Below are 26,176 nucleotides of genomic sequence, written 5' to 3'. Positions count from 1 at the left end.
CTCAGTAAATGGAAACGGCCGATTCCGAAGGCAAATCACGCGGCTTCCCTAGGAAGGAACCAGCAGATTGAATCATACCCGTGGAATGTGGGCCGTTGGTGATATATACACACACATCAATCCCTATCTTCACGTCTCCATCCATCTATCGATCTATCGCTTTCGAGCAAACAATCCATACCATCGATCGATCGGTTCCTTCCGCCTCTCCTTCGACATCGTGTTCACGTTGAAAGGTACGCGAGATGGCTGCTGATCTCATCTGTATCATACTAGAACGTACCTACTCCAGTAGGTTGCTTGTTGATCACCATCCGTCAATGCATGGTTTAATTAGGTTTTGTTATTATGTTCATTGTAGGATCTGTACTTGGATATATAACCCTCCCAATGGCTGATGCTTGGTGTTAATTTCATTCAACAGATGAAGCTCTTTGTGGAGACCCTCGCCGGCAAGAAGATCGCCGTGAAGGTCGACCCGTCGGACACCATCAACGTCGTCAAGGCCAAGATTCATGAGCAGCAGCGCCTTACCTTTGACGACGAGGACCTAGACGACACACGCAGCGTGGCCTACTACCGCATCCATGATGGATCCACTCTCCGCCTCGGTCTGCGCCCAAGAAGGAAGATCGAAATCTTTGTCAAAGGGTTGGCTGGAAAGACCACTACCCATTATTTTGAGGAGCTGGACACCGTCGATTGCGTCAAGGCCATGATCCAGGAGAGCGACGGCATGCCCGCCGACGAACAGAGGCTCATCCATGCCGGGGAAACAGCTGGAAGATGGTCGCACCCTGGCGGACTATGCCATCCACGACTGCGCCACATTGCACCTCTTGCTCCGTCTCCGATCATGCAGCGGTCAGTGCCCAAGGGTGAGTACCTAGCTACTCCAAGAGTGATAACCTATTTTGTTCCATATGACATCTATCAAGTACCCTTTGAGAAAGTTTAGTCCTCTGGTGCACGATGGTGATTACAAAGCACAAGAGTATATAAGCACTATATATGTTTTGTTTTCCTTCTCTGCTACTGCTACTAGTTCTACTTTGGTAGCTTCGTGTGTTATATATGCATCTGGAGACCAATTATATATGCTGTCACATGCTCACATATCGTTGTTTTAGCTAGTACTCCCTCCGTCCCAAAATAAGTGACCCAATACAAATCCTAGGGCATTACACATTTGCAACTACAAGCACACATTAAAAGGACTAATGTTCTATGGCATCTTCTAGCAGCCCCACGAAAGTGAGCCAGGTCAAGATCAGGATTCCAATGCAGGCTCCGATGTTATCACTAATGTTTCTCCTGAGGTGAAGCACCCTAAAAGCAAGATTACAACTCCTATTGAGGTTGCTAACTTGAGGAGGAGCTCAAGATCCAACAAGTATGATGGCTTTAAGGTGAACCTTCAATCTGAAAGCAGAATCCAGAAATCCAAGGCGAAAGAAGAGATGCTTTCCCTCATCAACTGGCGCTACCAAAAGTGAGGTTGAAGACGCTCGCTAATTAATCTATAGGAAGATGCTACTTTGCAGAATTTCACTATTTTATTACTTGTATCTTGCTTATGGGTTATTTTATTGCTAGTAACTTGCCGATGGTTTCTCTTAAGACATGTAATGTAATATTTTGTGTTTGGATTCACAAGGTTTAAATTTTGACAAATAATTATTATTTCTGTCATAATGCTATTGATGTTAGCCGATATGCTGTTATTTGCCTCCTACAAGCAAGAATCCTCCTTTCATTAAGAACTGTTGATTCTTTTTTATTAATTTATTCAGATTCCTTTCATCTAGGGGCATCATTGCTATTTGGAGCAGTGCTATTTTCAATCGTATAGATGTTCATAGAGAGATTTTCCCTAACTATTTAGTTTACCACCAGTCATTCGGCTCGACCTAGGACTTTAACCAATATTTATGGTCCCTGACAAGTAGAACATCGTGACCGTTTTTTGTTTGGACATTTGACCTATATATTCCTTCAGACGAGGATTGGCTTCGATGCTATTAATTTGACCTGGCCGCTAACAAGAATTAAAACAGGGGGAGGGTTATCTATAGTGGCAGCCTTGGTTTAGGGCATCTCTAGAACTCGAATTTGAGAAGTACCAGTGATATTTGGTGCAAAAAAGAGCCAACTAGCAGACCCCCTAAACCCCCCAAAAGATATATCTCATTTTGAGTTTTTGACTCCCAAAACTTGCACCCTCCCCCTCTTCTCTCTCTTTCTCTCTCTAATCTAGTCCATCCACAGGAGTCTGGACTAAAAATAAGCAGCCGCCCAACTCGCACTCAACCATGCCACCGCCATCGGCCGCCACCTCCGGAAGCCCTCACCAGCGGCGACGGATTTTGCGACCTCGTCAGCTCCCACACGTCCTCCGTTGTCATCCTCCGTCAGACGCCGACAAGAGTGGCACGTTGAAGAGGAATGTAGTGAGGGAAACGCCTGCCCAGGCCATGATCTTCCTGCCGTTGATCGAGATGGTGGACCCCAGCTAGTGTCCAGTCACATGGGACCATGCCCCGTAGCCACCATGGCGTTGTGGATGGTCTACACGATGCAGAACAGGAGGTGTACTTGATGTCGTTCCGTATGAGCAGAAAGTCAAGTTCGACGTCCCTGGACGCCAAGCCTTCTTGGTCATGGTCCCTCGGAAGGCGATGGCATTGTGTCCTGGGGTCGATTATGTGGAACGCGTACACCACATCGAAAATGGAGGAGTCACAAGCTTCTGCCGCTTCTCTAAGTGGAAGAACCTCCACCACGCCAGCGCACGGGCGTCAGCCCCTGGCGGTTCCATTGCCGGTCGCGCTCCAGGACGTACATGCCTTGCCATGATGGATCGCCAGTGGCGCTAGCAGTTACTTACCAGAGCAAACCATCTAATGGAAAACACGGTCAGCGGCATTAATTTGCCAATGCAGGTTCCTGTTTTATTTAGTTACAATGCAGGTTGCTCGCATGCCGCAGGCATAGCACAACACAAGTCATGGTGTTTGGTGCAACGTCTGTCTCGTGTAGTTTCTCTGACATGGCTTTCCTCGCCGGTGGAGGCGTTCGATGAATTGCGTGAACCAAATGTATACTTTAGGGAAGTAAGTTTTATCCGCAGCTGTGGAATAGTGATTTATGTAAAAAAGAAAAAGAAAAAAAGGAAGTGCTTTTGAAAGTTTTGGTATAGGGTATCTGCTAATGTCTGGCACAGCCTTTATTCTGTCTTCCTCAATCTGCTTTTGGGTATAAGATGCTGCCTCAAATATCATGAATTCATGCATGAACGTGTTACGTGCGGTGCATGGACCATCATTGCATGGTGGAAATTTTCGGTGTCCCCACTGCTTTTCACATCGTATCAGGTGCCATGGAGTGAAGAGCGGCTATTTGTTCTATTCCTACGAAAACGCACTCTTGAACACGACGCTACTTGTAGCTTGTATGGGAATGCAACGGAGGAACGCAAGCTCATCTTATGCACAAAATCCCGAACACTTGGAAACGAGATGTGGAATTCATGGAATTAATATTCGGCCGGAAGACGCTTTTCGTGGAGGACTGACTTCTGGCATCCTGGGACGAGGACACGCGCAAAAATTCTCTTGCTGCTCCGGTGAACATGGCACCAGCGAAATGATGGGAGGAGGCGGCGTAGCGGTGGGCTTCGTGGAAAATCTGGCGGTGTCGGCTGATCGGTGGCGTGCTTGGTCATGGCGGCGGAGGTCGCAGTGGCCGGCGGCTTGGCCGGTCGGCAGCGGCGGAACATGGCCGGTGGCAGCGGCGATGTTCTATCTGGATCCCGGGGCGCAGGGGCCCTCCTCCCCGATCTGAGCCGTCGTCGAGGCGGCGCGGTTGATCAGGCCGCCGACGGCGCCTTAGCGGCGTGGTGATGGGAGGAGGCGGCGGGCTTCGTGGAAAATCTGGTGGTGTGGGCTGATCGGTGGGCGTGCTTGGTCATGGCGGCGGAGCGGCGTGCTTGGTCATGGCGGCTTGGCCTGAAATCATGGTTGGTCTCTTGGACATCTGGACTCTATGGTGGTGTCCTTGGTGGTGCGAGGCATGGTGCTCGTGGGTTGAGCCCACATCAGGTGCGGGCTAGTTTCCATGGCCATGGGGCTGGCGTGGCAGCTGGTGCTTGACGATCTGTGGCTATGGTGCGACATTTGTCCCCGGGGCTGGCGCGCAACCTGATCAAAGGTAGGGTGTACTTACTAGATTCAAAATCCTGCCTGGCATGGTCAGCCGTCGGAGGCAGTGTCTGTGAACGTCGTCATCTACTTGAAGTCTTGTTTACTTCGTGTCTTCGAGGTGCTTCGGATGAAAATCTTGATCCCTTGGATTAGGTGGTGGCGGCACTCAGGTGTTGTATCGTTCATGAAGGTGAAGCCTTGGGGCTTATGGATCGACGACGTCCAGCTTCACTTCTCGGTGTCTGGTTCCCAGTTGAGAGCTCCTTCGACTTCATAGTGAGGCTTAGTGCATATTCGTTGTTTACTTAGAGATGTATCTGGCGTGGTGGCTGCTTCTTAGCATCTTTGTATCTTGCCGTGGGTGTGTGTGGTGTGTTGTGTCACTGGTTTTAATTTGGTTGGTGCTTTATATATAAAGCAGGCCAAAAAAATTCGGTATAAAAGAAAGCTACTTGGCAAACAGAAACTTTCATAAGAGAGTCGGGAAACATGTCTTTGTCGACTGTTTTTGTATAACACACCGGGCAAACAACTAAAACAATAATAAAATACATATGTGCATTTGGATTTTCAATACTAATCTTCACCCGTTGGCCTCTATTTTTTTCTGCACTCAAGATAATCATTGCATGTTCTATGTCAAATTTTGGCTTCCTTTGGGGTCCGTTTGCTATATTTAAATTATTAAATGCATATAGGCATTTAGGGAATATAATACAAATTTAAACAAGTTCCTGAAAAAGTTTGCAAAATTGTGTTCAAACATTATGTTTGTGTTCTTCAGTCCATTTTTAGACATTATCAAAGAAAAGGAAAGAGATTTCGGACATGAGAGTGCCAAGACACAACCCCGAACATGGAGTTGATTTTTTTTAATTCCAAAAAATGCAAACAAAGAATGAAAATAATGAAACTTGGCATGCTGCACTCATATGACACCTTGAGGTGGTGGTAAAAATTTGAGAAGATTTCGAAAATGTTCTAACATATACTGCTTTGAAACCAGACGCTATAGCTTGGGGATCTGCTAGCTGGGTCTTAGTTCACCAAACCAAAACTATTCTCCTCAAAAGTACCTTTTGGGAGATGTTTTTTTTTTTGTTGTGAAAAGCAACAGATCTATTATAAAGGAGTTTTTGGGAGATCTGCTAGAGATGCCTAACTTCCTCACTATTTTTACATCCATCATGGGGTAGTTGGATAAAATTTGGAGACGATATATTTTTTTCGCACGAGTTATGTTACTGCTTGCATATATCAGGATAGTTCTATATACTATTGGGCATCAGGATTTCCTCATTTTCCATACCCACGACAAGGAATGAGCTTGGAGCCGTTGACATATGGCAAAATAAATAGTTCCGCATGAGGATGAGCCGTTGCCATATGGCATAAAAGTATGAGGATACAAACACCAACATTTTTATTGTTTTAACCTCCTTTTGCATGTCATGAGGTGCTTGTAGGTTGCTCTGAATTACCTGCTGGATAAGTTGGGTGGGGACTACTCGAAAACGGTAGGTGTGATTGATCTTGGAGGTGGGTCCGTGCAAATGGCATATGCCATTTCTCCTGCCACCGCTGTTGCCGCTCCAGGAGTGCCTCACGGCAAGGATCCTTATGTTACAAAAGAGTATCTCAAGAGAAGAGATTACAACGTTTATGTTCACAGGTTTGAAGACCCTCTCATGCATGAATGTGCTTTTGTTTATATGGCTAGTTTTCACTAATATATTTCTCTCAACATGCAACCATGCCATCTCAACATGTAACCATGCATAGAAAAGTGACACCTCAACATGCAGACATGCACGATAATTTTCATTTATTATGTTATTTTATATTTATTAAATATTTACAACTATACAATAATAATTAAACACAACGAATCATTTTGTATTTTCAGTTTTTTTAATATATTGCAAAACATTCTCCCAAGGTATCACCAAGTGTTCAATACAGTGAGGGAGACAAGCCTGTGGCTACTAGGGCTATTGCCCTAGGCCTAGTACAAGATCCCTTGTAGTTTCTTTCTAGAAAGTACTGAAAATTTGGAGAATCTATCGTTAAATCTAGCTCAGCCCTACACGTGATTCGCTACTAGTTTTGCCACTTGTTCAATATGGCAAGACCCTGCATGTGCTGGCTTACTTTTGTGGTTAATTATTGAAAGTGTATCTTACCAGAAAACTACTCAATATTAGCCATGTACTTTAACAAAACAAAATAAAAGGGATGTTGGTGTACATCCCAAATGAAACCTTTGTCGTGGTGAATGAACTTTGTAACAAACTTGTTTGGGGCCTTTTCCAGTAGGACAAAGCGCCACTGCATTTTATTTTATTTTCTTTATCTAAAAGCAAAAGCGAAGGACATGCACAAGAGTTAGGTATGTGAAAAGAAAGATAAAGTAATACAAGGCATCTAATCATTTCATGAGAGACATTTTGCTTTTTGATTTCTAAAGCCATATGATTAACTTTGTATTGTATATCAATTATAAAATGATCAGGGGAGGCTTTTTTTCTGTGCTTGTAGCTACTTACGCTACGGCGCCTTAGCTTCTCGCGTAGAGATCTTCAAGGCTAAGGAAGGACCATTTAGCTACTGCATGCTTCGTGGCTTCAGTGGTAAGTGGCCTGCATATGATCGAGAGTCATAGATCAGTATAAGTAGCCTTACTATTCATCAATATATGTAACATAACCAGCAACCCCAGAACTGATTGATGTACTATATTATTTCTCTTTTCATTCGTTCTCCAAGGCAAATACACCTACAACGGTGAGGAGTACAATGCTACCGCGTCAACGGGAGGTGCACAATACGGGAAGTGCAGAGGTGATGTAATGAAGGCACTCAAACTTGATGCTCCTTGCCAAGCCAAGAAGTGCACCTTCGACGGCGTGTGGAACGGCGGGGGCGGCCCCGGCCAGGCCAACCTCTATGTCGCATCTAGCTTCTACTACATGGCCTCGCAGGTACTCCCTCCATTCTAAATTAATTGAAATGTTGCTTTTTCTTAAATCTATAGATAAATATATCGGCACTTGGTTTCGTTAGAATTATGAATTATCAGAGAATACATTTTCATACTATATATTCGTTGTCGTAGATAGTTGCATACATTTGTATAAACTCGCTCAAATTTAAATAAGTTGACTTAGGACAAAACTAGAATTCAATTTATTTGGAATAATGTAGGGTTCAGTTACTTGAACACCCTTAAATTAGCTAGCTAGGAAAAATTAATTTGATATATCATATATGTACTCCAGCTGGATTATTTGAACTTGTCTATGTTGATCTCTATCGGTCCTGGACAGGTTGGCCTCATCGACAGTGATGCACCAAGCGGGACGTCCACCCCAATGGCTTTCAGAGCCGTTGCCTAGAAGATATGTAGAATGAGCTTGAAAGAAGTGAAGGCTAAGTACCCCAAGGTCCGCGACATACCCTACGTTTGCATGGACCTCGTCTATCAATACTCCTTCCTCGTCGATGGGTTTGGTGAGTTTCTCTCCACTACTGCCTACAAACATGCGTGTATTAGAAGAAAACGTGTGTAAAGATTTATTTACAGGTTTGGAACCCACCAAGAATATTACACTCGTGGAGAAGGTGAAGCATGGCCTCTTGGAGAAGCTATTGAGGCCGTGGCACCCAAAAAGGGGACTTGACAATAGATGTCCCATGATACGCTTGGCTTCGCTTACAATTATTGCTCTTTTTGATAAAGGGAACTTTTATTATCTCAAGATATAGCATCAAGCGGATACAAAGCATTATGAGTAACAATCGGCCTCTGTATAACTAGTATGCACACAGCCAAACCTCAATGTCTGTCAATAAGAAATAAAACAAAGCTGACAAATCGGCAACAATAGAGTCCTATAGACCGACACTATGCCTATGTCGAAGGTGATGGTCGATGTATGCGAAGGTTGTGCTGCCACCCATGTTGGGAAAAACTCTCCATAGCCACCTACTCCAATCGGGGTACACCTTACCTTGAACAGTAGTTGGTACTCCACTCGTTGTAGCATAGACCATATACGAAGCAATTTCGTACACCGGAAAATAACATGCAGAGGAGAAGCATTTTTGTCGTTAAAATCATATCATTTCTACATAGCCAAAGTGACCAACTTAAGGCATACGCTCCCACCCTTACAATTATTGTAGGATAATCACTGACCTATGCATCAAATCACATAACCATAAGCTTCCCGTAGGAGGTGTGCATTGCCACAATTTGCATGTGTTGCTATTGTATTACTCCCTAGATTGACTATCCTTTCTAAATTATAATAATGGGTTTGATAATAAAAGCTAATAAGAGACCCGGTCCTTAGTCGAAGATTGCTGACTCACTCCTAAATATATGAAGCGCGAAACTTTGATTACCAATGCTCTGGTACAATACAGGAATGCGTGTGACAAGGAGGGCAGAAGTACTTGCCATGGATAGTGTGAACTATCATTTGAAAAGAGTCGGTGCATACCTGAACCATTCACATGCCTCTGGCTGAGATATGGACCCTGCGTAAGATATGACTAACATAATGTTGAAGAGTATATGTGCATTGCCTAGTCCTTTCCATCAGTTTGGACTTTTGATTGGGTTGGCTAATGCATGGAGTTTATAACATGGTATCAGAGCTAAGGTCTTGAGTTCAAGCCCTGATTTTCGCAATTTATTTAAAAATTGTTGTTGCCCCCCTTTGTGTCCACGTATAGGTCTCTTAAGCCATACCTCCGAGTCTATTCACGTGTTGACTTTCCGTGTCAGACATGAAAGGGGGCGTTGAAATGTATCTGTAGATTGCCTAGCCCTTTCCATTAGTTCAGATTTTTGGTTGCATTGGCTGGTGCACAAAGCTTAACAAATAACACTTCAAGAAAGTTGTTAATCGATGATGGATTTCTGGTGACTTGAAACAGTCAAAGCCTGGCTTAAATCTGTGATGGATCCAGAAAGTTCCCTCGCGGAAAAAAAATGGGCTCGTGAGGTCAATTGGGTGATTTTTTTACACTACATGAAAGACCTTGTACGCTGAGTACTGAAAATACGCGACGAAGGCAGAAAAATAGTCAACAAAGGCAATACAGATTATCATGATGTTGTCTAGATGTGCATTGCGCCATCACGTGGACAATAGAAATCACGGGTTCTAGAAGTGCCACCTCCGCACATTCCTCTCTGGGAGTAGCATACCTCTAAGGCTCCTACAACGAGCGGTGACTGGAGGAGGAGGAACCCGAGGCAGCCCTTCGCCCGCATGGAGGGAGCGGTAGCATGACACGGGGCAGGGTGGGATGCCAAGGGGGTGGGGGCACACTTGTAGGGGAAGCCATCTGCGAGGCGACACCAATGAGTGAATGAGGATAACCGCCAAGTCGATCCGGTGGTGCCAACCACAGGCGGGCCAATATAGGGTTTGGTAGATGCTAAAAGTGTTGCTGCATGATGCGCAGGATACGGGGAGACACCAACAGTAAATGCGAAATTGACGGCATGGAGGCCACGGATGACACAACTATGCGCTGGCTAGTCTACGGCAGGAGCGTGAAGTTTCATTGATGCCAAAAAGATCATGGATATATTGTCCAATGTATTGTCCCGCATCATCCCTAGCTATAAATCCTAGGTGGGTGTTTCTGAATGGTGCTCTAAATTTCTTAGGAATATGAGTCTCCAACAGCTCGACTTTTCATAGTACTTTCTTGGTATTGGGAGGGGGAGGGGGATTGGGTCAAAAATGAAGCTCCAATAACTCCGCAATAAATTATTGGTGATCACCAATAAAATAGTCCATATCCCTCCCATATGGAGGGGGAGTTGGCTCTCTCCCAATCTCCTCCCTGATATAACCACATCAGCATGCCACTGTTAGACTGCTATCGTGGCGCCGCTCCACCGCGCCCCCGCCATGCCGTGCCACCAACATTATGCATCCCTATATGTTAGATTGATAGTGAGTCCGGTATGTCAGGTTGGTTATTGCCGGTGGGGTTATTGGGGATTTGATGGAGTGTCCATGTCAAACTAAAGATAGTTTAATTGGGAGAGTTTTTGTAACATAGGCAAAAGATTTGCCGCATCTACTAATTAAGGGGGAAAGAGTTTGAACATTATTACATCACGCCAAGCAACCGGAATTTCTTTCGGAACTCAAGGAGTGTGTATATGAAGAATGGTCAGTTTGCACATTTTGAATCAAGATGGCATGTGGTTAAAGATAGCCTCCAGGATAATTCTTGAATTAACAACATGTCAAATTTCGTGTGAAGTGGGCAACCGCATATAAGCGAGATTCATTTAGTGCCGACATGATATCAACCCAGAGGAGTGAAGGGATGAACAATGTCTTGAAAACAACATTCAACGGAAAACACTTGCTTCAAGAGTTGCCAGAAAAATATGACAAGTCTGTCACACATCTTCGACGCAAAGAAAAATATGAAGATTTTAAATCGCGCCATACAGACCCTCGACGCCATAGTCGGGTTCATGCCGGCCATGAGCTCGTCCATAGTGGCCAGATCCTATGCCCGGAGTTCACACGGCTCCAGTCGAAGAGTAGCTTGAGAATGACAGTAGCTTGACAATCGCAATCTGAATCACCGGATGATTGGTAAATTCAGAAAAGTCGTTAATGACCTTATGCTACATGACATTGCGCTAAATGGTCATGCTTACACATGGACAAATGATCAGGAGAACACGGTACTAAGCAAGATTGACTGTATGTTAAGCTCCGTTGAATGGCATGATCTTTTTCCGGATTGCTTTTTGCAAGGCATTTCTTCGACTGTTTCAGACCATTATCTACTTCTTCTGGCCACTGTCCACAATGCTGTGAGACACCATAGGTTTCGTTTCGAATCTTGTTGGCTCTCTCGGGATGGTTTTTTGCAGGTGGTCGCTTCTGCTTGGCCAGATCCTACCTTGTGCAATATTGTTAACCCTTTGATGAGGTTCAGCCGGAAGCTCAAAAATACAGCAAAAGCTCTTCGAAGTTGGAGCGCCAAATCTTATGGAAACATTAAGGACCAGATTGTTTGGGCCAAAACAATAATTGGATTCCTGGACCAAGCTGGGGATTCTCGTTGTCTTAATTTGGAGGAGACATGGCTTCGTAGAGAGTTGAAGAAAAAGATTCTTAGGCTATGTTCGGTGGAGAGAACCATGGCTCGACAACGGTCTAGGATTAACTATATTGAAGCCTAGGACGCAAACACATCCTTTTTTCACTTGCATGCCAGCCATAAAAGAAGAAAAAAATATTGCAAATATAAAGGAAGGGATGAATATATACACCAAACATGATGATATAGAAGCAATTCTCTTTGAACATTTTAAAAAGAATAGGTCATCCTGCTAAGAGAGCTCATGATCTCAATTGGGATTTCCTTGGGATGAAAAGTTTTGATCCAAATCAGTTTGAGAAGGCCTTCACGGAACAAGAAATATTTGAGGCCATTAAGGACATGCCGAAAGAAAAGGCTCCTGGGCCTGATGGATTCACAATGGGTTTCTATGTTAAGTGTTGGTCCCTCCTTAAGCAAGATAAGGTAGCCGCTTTCAATAATATGTTTCAACTTGATGGTCAAGCTTTCGCAGAGCTAAACAATTCTTTTCTTGTTTTACTGCCCAACGGCAAGGTGCCTCGGAGACCACGGATTATCGACCCATAAGTCTAGTTCACAGCTTCACTAAGATCTTCTCAAAAGTTCTTGCGAGGCACCTCGTTCCTGAGAAGGTCAAATTGGTGAGCAACAACTAGGGTGCTTTCCTTCAAAACTGATCCATTCATGATAATTTTCAGCTTGTGAGTGGAACTGCCAAATTACTGAAGTCAAAAGGGTGCAACAGCTTCATGCTAAAATTGGACATGGCTAGAGCATTTGACTTAGTGGACTGGCCTTACGTCATGGATATTTTGAGAGCCAAAGGATTTGGGCCGAGGTGGAGGGCCTGGATCGCCATTATTTTATCTTCGGCTTCCTCGAGAATTCTCCTTAATGGAGCTCCGGGTACCCAGATTTGGCATGGTCGTGGTCTTAGGCAGGGAGATGCTCTTTCTCCTATGCTTTTCATTCTAGCTATGGATGTTGTCAATTTATTGATGGCCAAAGTTTTTTTTGCAAGGTCGTCCTGTTTATGCTGTCAACAATTCTAGCTACTCATGTTGTCAATTTATTGATGGCCAAAGATGACAGCATGAATCTCTTACCTGCTTTCCCTCCTGACACGGTGTCTCAAAGGCTTTCGATTTATGCCGATGTTGTTATTGTTTTCCTTCGTGCTTCACCGGCCGATGTTCAGGTGGTCTTCACTTTGTTGAAGGTGTTTAGAGGTGCCTTAGGGCTGAGCCGCAATCTTATCAAGAGCTCCATATCTCCAATCAATTGTGATGATTTCTTTGCAACTATTTGCTGCAATCTTGTTGGCTGCAAGCTCGCCCATATGTCAATAACCTATCTTGGCCTGCCATTAAATTGTCAGAAGGCAAGAAATGAGGATTTTCATAGGCTTCTTGATGTGCTAAGGGAGAGTCTGGCATCTTGGAGGGTTGCTATGCTAACTCAGAGTGGTCGTTTTGTGCTTATTCGGCCAGTACTCACCTTAATTGTCATTTTTCATCTCCTCTCACTTGATACTCCTCCATGGGTCCTGAAGGCAATCGGCAAGATACGTCGTGCTTTTCTTTGGAAGGGTGCTGAAGAAGTCGTTGGCAGTCATTGTCCCGTTAAGTGGGAAATGGTTTGCAGACCCAGAGAAGTCATCGGTGGCCTTGGTGTGACTAGTTTGGTGGGCATGAGCTTGGCCGTGAAAATGAGGTGGGCTTGGACCGCCCGTGTGGAAATTAACAAGCCATGGAGATATTTGGGAGTCCTGCTTCCTAGCATCATATTGGAGAAATTTAATGTTGCAGCCATGGTGACTCTAGGAAATGGTGAAAGCACAATCTTTTGGTATGATGCTTGGTTAGACGGTGTTCATATTACCTCTATTGCACCTGACATAGTTGAATCTATCCCGAAGCACATTAGATCAAGGAGAGCGGTCGCTTCTACTATGATGGGAGGTCGGTGGCTAAAAGATTTTGAAGCTCCACTCAGAATTGATAAATTTCTCCAACTTCTAAATGTTTGGGAGGCCATTCAGGAGGTCTAGATTGACCATGATCATGTTGACATGTGGAAATGATCTTTCAAGCCATCTGGTCATTTCTCCTCTAAGTCGGCATACTTGTCTTTCTTTGAGGAACTTCCTGTTTGCACCTTGGCCAATGCTATTTGAAAATCTTGGGCCCCCCTTCGTTGACAATTTTTAATTTGGTTGGCTGCCCATAAGAGGATTTGGACTGCAGATCAACGTGCGAAACATGGGCTTCCACATAATGACTCATGTGTTTTCTGCCACAACCATTTTGAAGATGTTGATCACCTTCTTACTGGTTGTGCGGCCGTTAATATCCTTTGGAACAGAGTCTCAAACTAGCTCGGTCTTTTGGCGGTGGCTCCTTCAATCGGCAGTACCTTCATTGAATGGTGGACCTTGGCAAGGGAGGGTGTCTCGGCGCAAGACGAGAAGAGGCTCAATTTAGGACAGTATAATCGCACCTAAAGCGAGTCATCTCACGCTATCAGTCCTTTTAACCGTTCGATTTCGTGTCTGGTTGATTTCTGGCCGTCAGATCTTCCTTCATGCACGTTAGCGGGCTGTCCTAAGTGGATGCTACTCCAGGGGCAAAAACCGAGCCATGTGGTTTACAATACAGGGGCCTGCCCCTGCACCCGGGAGAGGCCATTAAGAACAGTAAAACTGCACCCTTTCCCAGCCCTCTCAGCCACCTGATGATTCCGGCCGTCCGATCTCGTGGTTTGCTTCTTCTTGGCCGTTCGATCCAATTTTGAGTCGAAGCTGGGGTAACTGTTCTGAGGGACGCTGCTCCGGTACAAAAGTCGGAAATCTGGGGTTAATTGGGCTTTCGACCGCACAAAGCCCATGTACTGCTCGATCTTTCTTCTCCCTTCCGTCACGTTCCACCGCTTGGTCTATCTCATGTCCCCTATCTCGTAGCGCCCCCTCCGCTCCCCGACCTCTCTCCTTGGGCACTCCTGACACTGCCGCCGGCAACCCCTCCCTTCCGCCCGAAGTCTCCACGCTCGCGTCCATGTAAAACCTTCGCTCCGTCCCGTCTCCACTTGGCATTTTTCCCTTGCCTAATCCCCGCCCACGTCAAACCCTAGGGGCACGTCTGACTTCAGCGTGCCCTGTCAGATCCAATGGGGGCGGCGCCGTCGACGCTGGTGCTGGGCAACGCAGGCGCTGTATCGCTGGGGGTGGTAGAGCAGATGTTCGCCAACTCGAGGTCCACATCACACCTCCCCCTGGGGCTGCTCTGATCGCTTCCGTTTCTGCCATATCGTTGTTGGTTGGCTGCCTCCTCGGGCTCACCACTTGTATCTGCGTCACCACGTTCAACCGTGGGGCGAGTGCTTTAGCTGATTGATGTTCTATAGATTGTAAGCATTTTGGATCGTGTTACTGCTTTGCCTACACAGATTCTTTGTAAGAAACAAACCCAGTTGAAATCAATGCCATGCTGCAAATTTGGTTGTAGTACGATCTGGATGTAGTAATGTACAAACCCAGTTGAAACCGTAGGGGTCAGATTTTGTTGACATGACTACATCACTACTTTCTATGACTGGATGTAGTAATGTTTAGTATTTGAAGAATTAATCTCCATACCTTTATAAATTAACCTGACATGTCATTATAATGAGAACCATTGTTGCCTCTGTGCCCTAACTTCCAACTCCTATATTGTGTTTTACCCTTTTGATATGGCTTTTGCTAATAAAGTGTTTCTTATGTGTTGGGTTTCAGGTTTTGATGCAGCAGTTCCTGGGTGTTTGCCATTCAGACTGTATTGTGGCCCCTTAAAGCAGAAAAGGCAAATCCTTTTAGGACTGCTATGATAATATTGACATAAGTTATATCATCTACCGTATGAAATGTTTTGCTTGGAGAAAGACCAACTTTTATGGTGCCAACATATGAGCTGATATCTACTCTGCTTGTAGATGCCCTGATTCTTTTAATATTTATTTAACTGTAAATAAGAGTGGAGATTTATCTATCCATTACAGTTTGGATATATTATCATAACCATCTTTTTTCATCATGTTGTAGGACACATCTTGCATACTTTTGTATGACACTATTGCAATTCATCAAACCCAAACACACAACTTTACGTTTTTGTTCAAAAAACTTTACATTTTTGTTGTGACATTTGTTACAAGGCTGAGATCCAATTTTGTCGCAAAGTTTAGTACTTGGCCTATTCTATATAGACTTTGAGTCCTCACTACACAAAATAGAGAACACTGCACCATATAGTGGCACATAAAGCTTGCATCTCCCATATGATAATTTATACTATAAATTTCTGGCTAGAGTGATTAGATGGACCTAAAAGAAAATTACGACTACTGGCACGTTTTTGTAGAAAGTTACAAATTTGGAAACAAATTGTAGCATCTTCTTTACTGTTATCTTCCATTTAAATGATGTTGATCTTGCCATCTTTACATGTTGCTTTCCATCCTATGCAGCTTGACTTCGATTCAAGTACACGGACCTGAATGCAGACATCATTTTGACTGGAAGGTCTTTCTTTTTGATTCTTTTGGATCAACAAACATGCATCATTTTGTAATTGCATGTCTGGATACTTTTGGGCAACCCTATAATTTAGTAAACCTACTAACATCATAGTTAATTGAAATATTTTGTGTTTTTGTTCTGCTCAGCTTGTAGGTAGCAATGTACTTGAAAAGTCTAATCTGCAACCTTTCCGTTCACTCAAATCCCTTAAAAATAAGATTACAAACAATTTAGGCTTATATTACAATTTATATTATCAATGATTTTTTGATGAATTAAATTTCCCAAGCCACCTTTTCTAACACATTAAAGCTATGTTTAGAAGTATCCAATAATTGTCTTGTGAAGAGATCAGAAACATGCTTACCCACTATCAAAAATAATGAATGGACTTATACAATAATCAGTTGGGTACCTTATTTTAGTTTGAGGTTCATAATTTGGAAAGGTGCTATTTTTCAATTGAACTCTGGATTGTTATTGTTGTTCTACTTATTTGTTATGCAGTGTTGTCCCACCTTATGATAATTGACAATATTGCAAAAGATATGTTTTTGTGGAGCTATCTGAATAACCTTGATATGACTTTACCTTGTCTACTATTTTTCTGTTGATGGTACCATTTGGATAAAACCTTCATATGTAATCAGTGAATTCAAATTGAAGTTCTCTGTTTATCTTTCATTTGTTTCCTTAAAGATTGATTTCACAAGATAATCCCATTTGCAAGAGACCTTTTCATCGTCTCCAGACATTTGTTCTTTGGTCTCAAATTTTTTATACTTTCAATGTCATTTTTTGTATGATAGTATTATCTGATCATGCGAAATGACACATTTTTCCATTATCAGATATGTTGTCTTATCATTAACTGTACTAAATCTGGAATGATGTTAATTGTCTCTTAGATTCCTCCATGACCTGCTAGCTTTTGGAGAGAAAATTATAACCATCAGCTTTCGAATTTTTCTCACCATTTCCATGGGAAAGAGGGATTACGGCATTGTTTTTACAATTTTTATACTATTCTTCTATCAAAATGTAAGAGTGTGTGAACACATTCTATGACTGAACTTACATTTGTACATATATGTTTCACTTTGTTTATCCTAAAAGACTAATATGTTTATTGGAATCATATATATTATTGAAATTCCTACCGTTATATTGATATAATTGATGGGCGCAGCAACGCGCGCCATCAATGATCTAGTACTGCTATAATGTTGGTCGCTTGGTCCGTTTGGAAAGAGCGTAATAAGAGAGTGTTTGAGGACAAGTCGGTCCCGATGGACACTGTGGTTAACCTCATCAAGGGTGATGCTTTTGATGGTTTAAGGCAGGCGCTAAGTGCTTTGAATCCTTGTTTGTATAACTCTGTGTTGCCCCTTGTCTTGATCTTGTTTTGGTCGCCTTTCTGTATGTTGCTTAGGACCTTGTACTTGTTTCTTTTTCTTCTATAATGATCACATGGAGTTCTCCTGCATGGTTCAAAAAAAATGAATGACAGTAGTTTAAAAAATGGAAAGCGTCGATTCTAGATGCAAAATCGCCTTGCGCCGCCGCGCGCCTTGCCTTTGAAGGAACCAGATTAGTTCCCAGAAACCCTACCCGTGGGCCGTGACAATATATAAACACATTGTTCCCCAGACTCACCTCTTGATCTATATCTATCAGACAAGCCTTACTATCAACGATCAGTCGCTTGCGCTTCTTCGTCATCATCGACATCCATCACAGTATAACATCTATGTACCTAAAGCTGCCGTTGATCTCAAACTCTACAACTTGCATGGTCCTTTATGGAGTATTTCTTAATTATAACCATGACCATCCATCGATGGGTTGATTTGGGGAGATTGCATGGCTGATAAGATCTGTGCTTCCTGGGTTCAACTTAATGTATACATATGCGTAGTGAGTTTCTTCGCTCGTGTTCATCCACCTCGGTTTAGTCTCTGATGAATTGACTTTTGTACTAGCTAGTAGCCGTACTAAACAAAGGCCATACTTGTTCAGATCTCTTCCCATGCATGCATGATTCTACTGTATGTCCCTTCAAACTACTCTTGACCTTCGGTGCTCTATTTCAGCAGATGAAGCTCTTTGTCGAGACCTTCATCGGCACGATGCTCAGCATCAATGTCGACCTATCCGACACCATCAACGTTGTCAAGGCCAAGATCCAGGTTCTATACTTGAATTAATGTAGAATGATCTCATGTTTGTCACATTGGGTTGGTTCTTTATTTAGGCTCATAGGGTCGCATCATTAAGACACATCATAACCAATGTACATCTGTGATGACCATTGAAACAAGCACCAGGTGAACAAAATCTTCCATTTCGAAAATTAATGAAACATGCATCGTGTTTTCTTTCAAGCTCTTAACTCAAGTTGGCCAAATCTCAACAGAGCCACGAATAATGCAGCCAAAATTAATGCAATTCTTAAGAACTTGCGCTACAACCTTAAACTTTGATTTCTTGCCCTAAGGTAAATATTGAAAACTCCAATCGGGCCCTTTCGGAACTAGATGGGCACGAAACCCATTGTCCTCTGACTCTCCCTGGATCAAAATTTCAGGCCATTTTGACACAACACCTTCCAGACCTGCATTAAAAGTTATTGGAGGAAACATTGACTACAGTAGGAACCCCAATATCACAATCCATACTCGATAACTCTCTAAAAATCATGTGTGAGGTCTCGCAATAGTTATGCATATATGCGTTGTAAACTCTATGCCTTGTTGATGTTATGAAAACAAATAGATTATTTGTGATGCAATATATATGTATTGCCATAGTGTTACTAATGTGCGCCCTATATTTCTTACTGGTGGGCACTATCTTAAAAATACCAACAAACATTTTGTATAATAATTTTTGGGTCTTTCTATCCAGCGATGGACGTCCGTGTGAAACGGATAGCGCCATATACACACTATCGTCGTTAGTCATAGATTAACATTTGGCCGGCTAGAAGCTAGTACGGCAGTTTTGCTCAACTCGGCCTTGCTAATGTACCACAACTTTGTTTGGAGGATTTCCTGATGGGGTCACATACTAAGGATGGGGTCACAGAGTTGACATCCTTGACCCACCTAAGACCCCACATCAGTAAACAAACAGGCTCCTGGGCCATGAACACATTCGAATACCCTCTTCAGGAAATTCACTCAGATGTTATACATCCACTCGGACGGACTACAGTCACTCGGCCATGGTCACTCGCACTCGGACAAGGGAGGCAAAGGGACCACACAGGATATGGAGCGTTGGAGGAGCACAATGAGTGGCATCATGCATAGTTAAAGCATCGGTTATCAGTAACGCATGTAATAAAGTCCATCCTTCACCTCCCCTTGTAAGTTGTAACGTAGCCATGATGGGGCGTGGCGAATTTATATAAGCCGCCCCAAAGTTCTGAGACAGGGTTCACATCCACTTGTAATCAACAGACACCAGAGAAACATAGCCTCAGGGTTCGAGACGTAGGGTTGTTACCTCTCCGCGAGGGGCACAAACTCGTAAAAACCGATTGTCACACATGTGCCGTAGTTAGGATCAGCCCTCATTAATACCCCTACTACTCATTGTCAGGTTCGTTGTCTCCCTCTCCCTTGAGCAGTGAAATCCCTTTTAATCTCGCAAAAAAGTTAGAGAGAGAGATAGAGAGAGATTCCGCTATAAATTTTAATGGAACATTGAACTGGTATCTTTGCTAGAATTTCAAATGTTCATTTATTTGAGAGAAACAAAAAAGAGGAATTTATCTTGCACGAACTTTGATGTGAGAATGGACTGTGAGGATGGAGGGTACACTGGTATTGCGGTACAACCAGAACTTTCCCTTTGATCATCGTGGGTGTAGACATGTAGTGTGTCTGGGTGTAGAACAACCACACTCTTGATCAATCTTTATTGATGTACATTGTGACAATCTCTTGGTTCGTATCTCATAGAATAAAGAGAGAGCCGTCTCACGCAGCCGTCTCACGCAATCGCATCCTTCCCTAAACAAATGTAGGGTTCCTTTGCCTCCCGCTGGTCTGCCTCGTCTCCGCTGGCCTTAGGGCCACGGCGGCGCAGTGGATCCCAGCCCTTGCTGGCGGGAGGGCATTGCTTTTTTATGTTTCTTTGAGTTTTGTTAAGGTTTGTGTCCTGCTTAGAAAGACAAGACGGTGGCGACTTTCTGAAGATGGGGCGTGTGGAGTGTCTCTGGCGGATCTGTTCTTGGTGAATTTGCTCGGATCTAGTTGTAGTTCGTCTACATTCGTGTGTCTTCTGGTTGGAGCCTTCCGATATATGCTACTTTTCAACGTCGGTGGTTGTCGTTCTGATGCGCTGGTCCTATGAGGCCTTGGCATGACGACTTTCTGACTGTTCTACTACAACAAGTTTTGCCCGGCTATGGCAAGGGAGGGGCGATGACTACGGCGCGTCTTTGGTCCGCTTTGGTGCTTGTAGTCCTCACTAGGTGATCTACTATCTAAATGTAATTTTTATTATTTTTTATATTTGTTGTACTGCCATGATTGAAGATAGGTAGATTGGAGGTATTCCCGCCAAAGAAAAAGACAAGAGCCGGCAAGGCGGGTCTAGCTTCTTCTTTTTTTTAACTTTGCATATGCATTTAGCTGATCGAAGAGATGGATTTGAAGGGCTTATGATAGATTCATTTGTTGGCTCGTGGGACGCAATGGCATTCTACTAGTAGCATATAGTTCAGGACGAAGAGTAGAGCTGAGCAGAGTTTTGTCCTGGTAGTCTCAAAAGTGAAAAGCGCCGCTTTTTCCAAAAATAAAATAAAATGGGAAAGCGCCGATTCCGGAGGCAGAATCGCCTTGCCCCGTCGCGCGCCTTGCCTTGAAAGGAACCAGCAGATTAATTCCCAAAACCCTACCCGTCGGCGTGAGCCGTGGCGATCATAAACACATCGATCCATATCCCATTTCACGTCTAGATCGATCTCTAGCAAACAAACCATCATCGTCCCTCTGTCTTCATCGATCGAGTCCACGCTGTAAGGTACTAGGGCCAGCTGCTGTTGATCCATATCCATCTCTGTAGTACCTAGAGTCGAGGGGGTCTTGAGATTGAAAACCTTGAAGTTAAAAACAGATGTCTTCTCAATAAGTGGATGTATAAGTTATTTGTTGAGACTGAGGCCACATGGGCGCAGATTCTCCGTAGTAAGTATCTCTAATCCAAAACATTGTCCCAGGTGACAGCGAGGCTGCTGGATTCGCCTTTTTGGAAAGGACTCATGAGAGTTAAAGAGGCCTTTTTCAATAGGACAAAGTTTATTGCCGGAAATAGCGCTAGCACACGATTCTGGGAGGATACTTGGCTAGGAGAGACACCCCTTGCGCTTCAATACCCGTCTCTTTATAGTATTGTTCAACGACGCGAGGCTTACGTTGCAACAGTACTCCAGTTTGTCCCCCATAATAATCAATTCAGAAGGACGCTAGTTGGCAATCGTTGGGAATCATGGATTCATTTAGTGAGTAGACTGATGGAGATTTAGCTGTCTCAACAATCCGATAAGTTGCGCTGGAACCTTACTAGGACTGAGGAGTTCATAGTTAAATCAATGTATCTTGATGTAATCAATTCTAACTCCATTTCTAGTTACAAATATGTCTGAAAAGTCAAGGTTTCGTTGAAAATCAAAGTGTTTATGTGGTTTGTACATAAACAAGTCATCTTAACTAAAGATAATCTGGCAAAGCGTAACTGGACAAGACCTACTAGGTGTAGCTTCTGTGATCGGGATGAAACTATCAAACACCTCTTTCTGGATTGCCCGTTGGCTAAGGTTCTATGGTGGACGGTGCACATAGCTTTTAATATTACTCCTCCGAGCTCTGTCAGCTTGTTATTTGGAACGTGGCTTAACGGGTAGAGTTCGAAACGGCGTGCCACATTCGCGTAGGAGTATGTGCTTTATTGTGGGCTGTGTGGAATTACAGAAATGATTTCGTCTTTAACAGAACATCAAATATTCATTTTTTGCAGGTTATCTTCCAGGCCACTGTTTTGATCCGTATGTGGTCGCTACTCACTTCGATGGAGGCCAGGGAGCGTTTGGTTACTGCATCTATCCGGTGGGAGATGGTAGCAAGGGATATATTCAATCAGTTTGGATGACGGTCATGTAATAGGATAGGCAATTAGTTTTTCTATCTTGTTTGTGCCAGCCGGTTGTGGCTTTTGTGGCCGTTTTTATTGGCTCTTTGTGAGCTTTCACTTACTTTTTCGAGACTGCAAGACCTTGTTGAACTTATTTGATTTTTATAAAGATGGCAGTATGCATCGTTCTGATGCAGAGACCGAGAAGCCTCCGTTTTCGGAAAAAAAAAACCTAGAGTCGAGATCTCTTCCCGTCCCGTTTCTGTACTTATGTCTGAATTTATCCTTTTTACAGTATAAGTACTTGGATCTAGTTTGATCGTTAGTGTTCATTCACTCCGGTTCAGTCTTTTAATTGCTTCTTTCAATAGGAGTGTCGATCCGAACTGATCTGAACATGGTTCCTCGCTAAGTCCCCAAGCCATTGTTTTTTCTTGATCAGTCGCTGTAATTAGTGCTAACAGGATTTCTCAGTCTCCTGCAACATACGTAAGTAACGTAATTCCTCCAAATTACTGATGTTTGCTGCTCTCATTCGATAGATGAAGCTCTTTGTCCAAACCCTCGCCGGCAAGACGATCACCGTCAAGGTCGACCCGTCGGACACCATCAACGTTGTCAAGGCCAAGATTCAGGACCAGCAGTGCCTTACCGTTGGCGAGAAGGCGCTAGAGGACAGACGCACTGTGGCCGATTACAGCATCAAGGATGAATCCACTCTTCACATTGATCTGCGCTACCAGAGAAAGCGGAAGCAGCCAACTGTCATGCATGGTGAGCAGCCCAAATCTGCAAAAAAGAAGAGAATAGATTATCAAATCTTTCTCAAAGGGCTTGTAGACAAAACCACCGCCCTTAAGGTTGCCTACTCGGATACCGTCAGAAGTGTCAAGGAGATGATCCGGGACCGGCAGGACATTCCCGTGGACGAGCAGATGCTGATCTATGCAGGGAAACAGCTTGAAGATGGTCGCACCATGGATGACTATGGCATAAAGAAGGAATCTACACTTCACCTCATGCTCCGCCTCCGATCATGCGGTCCTAATTGCCCAAGAGTGAGTACCTAGCTAGCCCAAAAGTAGTCACCCTATATGGGAAGTCTTTTACAAAAAAAAGTCAAAATAGTTTAGAAGTGTTTTTAAATAAACTTGACTTTCTTTTGCACTAGTATATAAATTTTCACAAATAAAAAAGGGCAAAAAAAACATTTGCTTGCTATTTATAGGTCATTATTCACACTCTTTTAGCTGATATTTTGTTTTTTTTGAAGTCAAGGGGATTTTTCTTTTTGTGGACTTTATTTTTCAGTACACTGGAAGGCCAACTTTATTTTAGCTATCATAATTACATGTTGTTGTACTAGTTGCTTGAACGATACTCTCACGAATGTAATTTCCATACGTTAATGTTAATGGTCCATGAATGTAAGCAGTATACGTAGGTACAAGAAGGACATAAATTCAAGTTTCTGAGTTAGCAAGGCATGTTAACTTCGATGACTTGCATGTCTAAATCAGGTTATCCATACACATAGTACATGTATATCTAAATACATCACAACGGAAACATAGTATAAGTGTGTAACCTGCCACTAAAGCACATAACACCTTCAGTTGTAGTTCAGCAATCTATTTTCGCACAAATTATTTCTTCCTAAATGTACTTTTTTCACACCGGTACAAATCCTGGGACTAATGTGTTGTGGCATGTGCTAGCAGCCCTGTCAAAGTGAGCCAGGCGAAGATCAGGATTCCCATGCAGGTTCCTCCACTGTTATCACTGCTGCTTCTCCCAATGTCAAGCAACGTAAAAGAAAGATTCAGACTCCTATTGATGTTGCCAACCTTAGGAGGAGCCCAAGAACCAACAAGTATGACGGCTTTAAGGTGAACCTTCAATCTAATAGCAGAATCCAGAAGTCCAAGGTAAAGAAGAGATCCACTCCCTTAGCAACTACCGCTACCAAGAGCGAGGCCAAGGAAATCCCTCCCCCAACTCCTATCCCAATATTTCAACACATTGGCAGTGTATTGTCTGTGATCAGGAGTGTATGGGATATCAGCTTCGGAGCACTCCACAAACAAGTTGTTTGCTAATTGCCTAATATGGAGGAAGAGGGAGATGGTCCTTCTACTGCCAAGTAATTTGCTAGTACTTTATTACTAGTATTTTTCTTATGGCATATCTTATTACCTGGAATATTTTGTGTTGGAATGTTCATGGTTTAAATTTGGATGATAAACATGTTGCCCGTCGAAATTTATCTATTTATTTACTACTAATACTAATTAGAGACTCACTAGAAATTATCACGCTAATAAGAAAAGAAAAAGAAAAAAGAAGGGGACTCCCTAAAATTCCCACATTAATCAGAAAAAAGCTGAAACCACTAATATAACAGTGTAGATTTATCGTAGATTGGTGTAGATTTATTGTAGATCTTTGGTCATTTTTTATTTTATGGATAATTCCCATCCGTCCGGGTATATTAAGTACCTTCTTCTTTTGCACTAAAGTTTGATCATATATTTAATCAATCAGTTAAATGTAAATTATATGTCAGAAATTTTAGAAATCTGTTTTGAATAAATCCAGCAATATACTTTTTTGTAGCATATACTGCCTTTTTTTACCCAGAATACTAAGGGCCTAATCAACCCAGGACATATTATATAGGGGTCTCTAGGTTTTTATTTTCGTTTTTTTTTGCGAGTGTGACTTTTTTCTATCTCAGGAATAAGGCCCAAATCTTGATGCAGCGGCCTAGCTGGCCCAGCTATGGAAAGGATGAATTTTCAGCACCTATATTTGTTTCTTGCCGTATCAACGAGAGAGAAGAAAACAGAGCAATGCTGAAACGAATCATTACACATTTTTTTATGGAAAAATTTATCTGTTGAGATATATCCTCGAATTTGCTAAACATGTTTCGTATATCTTTATCTAATAATAATAATAATAATAATAATCTCTCCCTATTAATCTCTCCCTAATAATAAAGCAAGGATTGACTCCGTGGGTCACCGTCACAATATGCTTTTCCCCGTGATTTTACGCTTTCAATTTGAATTTAAAACATATTCGAGGTGGTACTAAATTTTATCTCCGTCCACCGTTTCACCACCCTTCGTACCTCAGTTTCGCATCAGTTTCGTTAGTAAACGAAACAGCCCATGACCTGGCACACCGAATCAGGCCCAACTATCCCAGTTAAGGTTAAATCTTCCTCGCTAGGACGCGCTGCATGTACAAAGTAATAATAGTCCCACCCCGCTTCTTTGCACCCGATTCCATCTACTTTTATATGTCAGCGGCCTTGTTGCATTAGAAGCCAACATGCATAGAATCGAAACAGATCAAAGAAGAGGGAACAAATCCACGCAAATCTTGTTAACCCTCGCGGGGGGACACACAACAAGCATAGGACCGAAACATATCAAAGAAGAGGGAACAAATCCACACAAATCTTGTTATACTCCCTCCGTTCGGAATTACTTGTCGCAGAAATGGATGTATCTAGACATAGTTTAGTTCTAGATACATTCATTTTTGAGACAAGTAATTCCGAACGGATCTGCGGAGGAGGCCTTGAAGCAGCGGTGGCCATTGAGGCTTGAAGTGGGTCATACTGACTACATAGGTACCGATGCAGCTACTGATGGCGGGCACACCGGACACGACCGAGTGCTTGCACAGCCAGGTACCGATGAAGCTGCCCAGGAAGAATTGCCTACACGTCGACGGCATGCGCACAACGTCGCCGTGCTCAGGCACACCACGCACTCCACCGACATCACCCTCCCCTTGCTGCCCCTCCTCCTCTTACTATATTGGTGCTCCGGCAGCCACCCCAGCTGCCCAATGGCGAGGGGTGACGGTGTTGGCGCCACTCGTCTCTGTATGTGAAGGTGAGAAGTGCGGTGATGTCCTCAGCCCGAGGTGGGCTCCGGGAGGCGGGCCGTGGCTGGTGCGACTGGCCGTAGCGGACGGCCAAGTAGAACACAATGCCGACAAGGACATCGATGATGATGTACATCAACGTCAGGTTAGAGCAGGTGTGTTATACTTCCGTGGACCTTCTTTTGGGGCCTCTAACGGGGGTGTATATCGTACTGTCTGTCCTCCATTGCTTCGCCGCTCC

The 26,176-nt window shown here is 43.4% G+C and overlaps 2 protein-coding genes across 3 annotated transcripts; both read left to right on the top strand.

The window, feature by feature from the left end:
* The first annotated feature begins 58 nt into the window (after window positions 1-58).
* Window positions 59-1,712, top strand: LOC123154361 (polyubiquitin-like). Of its 2 annotated transcripts, none has more exons than XM_044573116.1 (3): window positions 59-236; window positions 425-878; window positions 1,245-1,712. In XM_044573116.1, exons 2-3 carry the CDS (start codon window positions 425-427, stop codon window positions 1,256-1,258), a joined length of 468 nt encoding a protein of 155 aa, XP_044429051.1. In that variant the 5' UTR covers window positions 59-236; the 3' UTR covers window positions 1,259-1,712. The 2 variants fall into 2 exon arrangements, with proteins under 2 accessions (XP_044429051.1, XP_044429050.1); XM_044573115.1 differs by having other exon boundaries at window positions 1,242-1,712.
* Window positions 1,713-5,658: 3,946 nt separating this feature from the next.
* LOC123154468 (probable apyrase 3) lies at window positions 5,659-7,708 on the top strand. The gene is made up of 4 exons (XM_044573196.1): window positions 5,659-5,874; window positions 6,741-6,832; window positions 6,969-7,183; window positions 7,529-7,708. Exons 1-4 carry the CDS (start codon window positions 5,756-5,758, stop codon window positions 7,595-7,597), a joined length of 495 nt encoding a protein of 164 aa, XP_044429131.1. The 5' UTR covers window positions 5,659-5,755; the 3' UTR covers window positions 7,598-7,708.
* Window positions 7,709-26,176: the final 18,468 nt, after the last annotated feature.

Source organism: Triticum aestivum, chromosome 7A (genome assembly GCF_018294505.1).
Source record: "Triticum aestivum cultivar Chinese Spring chromosome 7A, IWGSC CS RefSeq v2.1, whole genome shotgun sequence".
In the NCBI taxonomy this organism is placed as follows: Eukaryota; Viridiplantae; Streptophyta; class Magnoliopsida; order Poales; family Poaceae; genus Triticum; species Triticum aestivum.
This window is presented reverse-complemented; position numbering and strand designations above follow the sequence as displayed.

Bases quoted from the DNA above. Each gene is read 5' to 3' on its own strand.
- LOC123154468 (XM_044573196.1), top strand. From the start codon at position 5,756: ATGGCATATGCCATTTCTCCTGCCACCGCTGTTGCCGCTCCAGGAGTG. The intron at 5,875-6,740 runs GTTTGAAGACCC...CTGTGCTTGTAG, and splicing joins TACAACGTTTATGTTCACAG to CTACTTACGCTACGGCGCCT. The intron at 7,184-7,528 runs GTACTCCCTCCA...GGTCCTGGACAG, and splicing joins TCTACTACATGGCCTCGCAG to GTTGGCCTCATCGACAGTGA.
- LOC123154361 (XM_044573115.1), top strand. From the start codon at position 425: ATGAAGCTCTTTGTGGAGACCCTCGCCGGCAAGAAGATCGCCGTGAAG.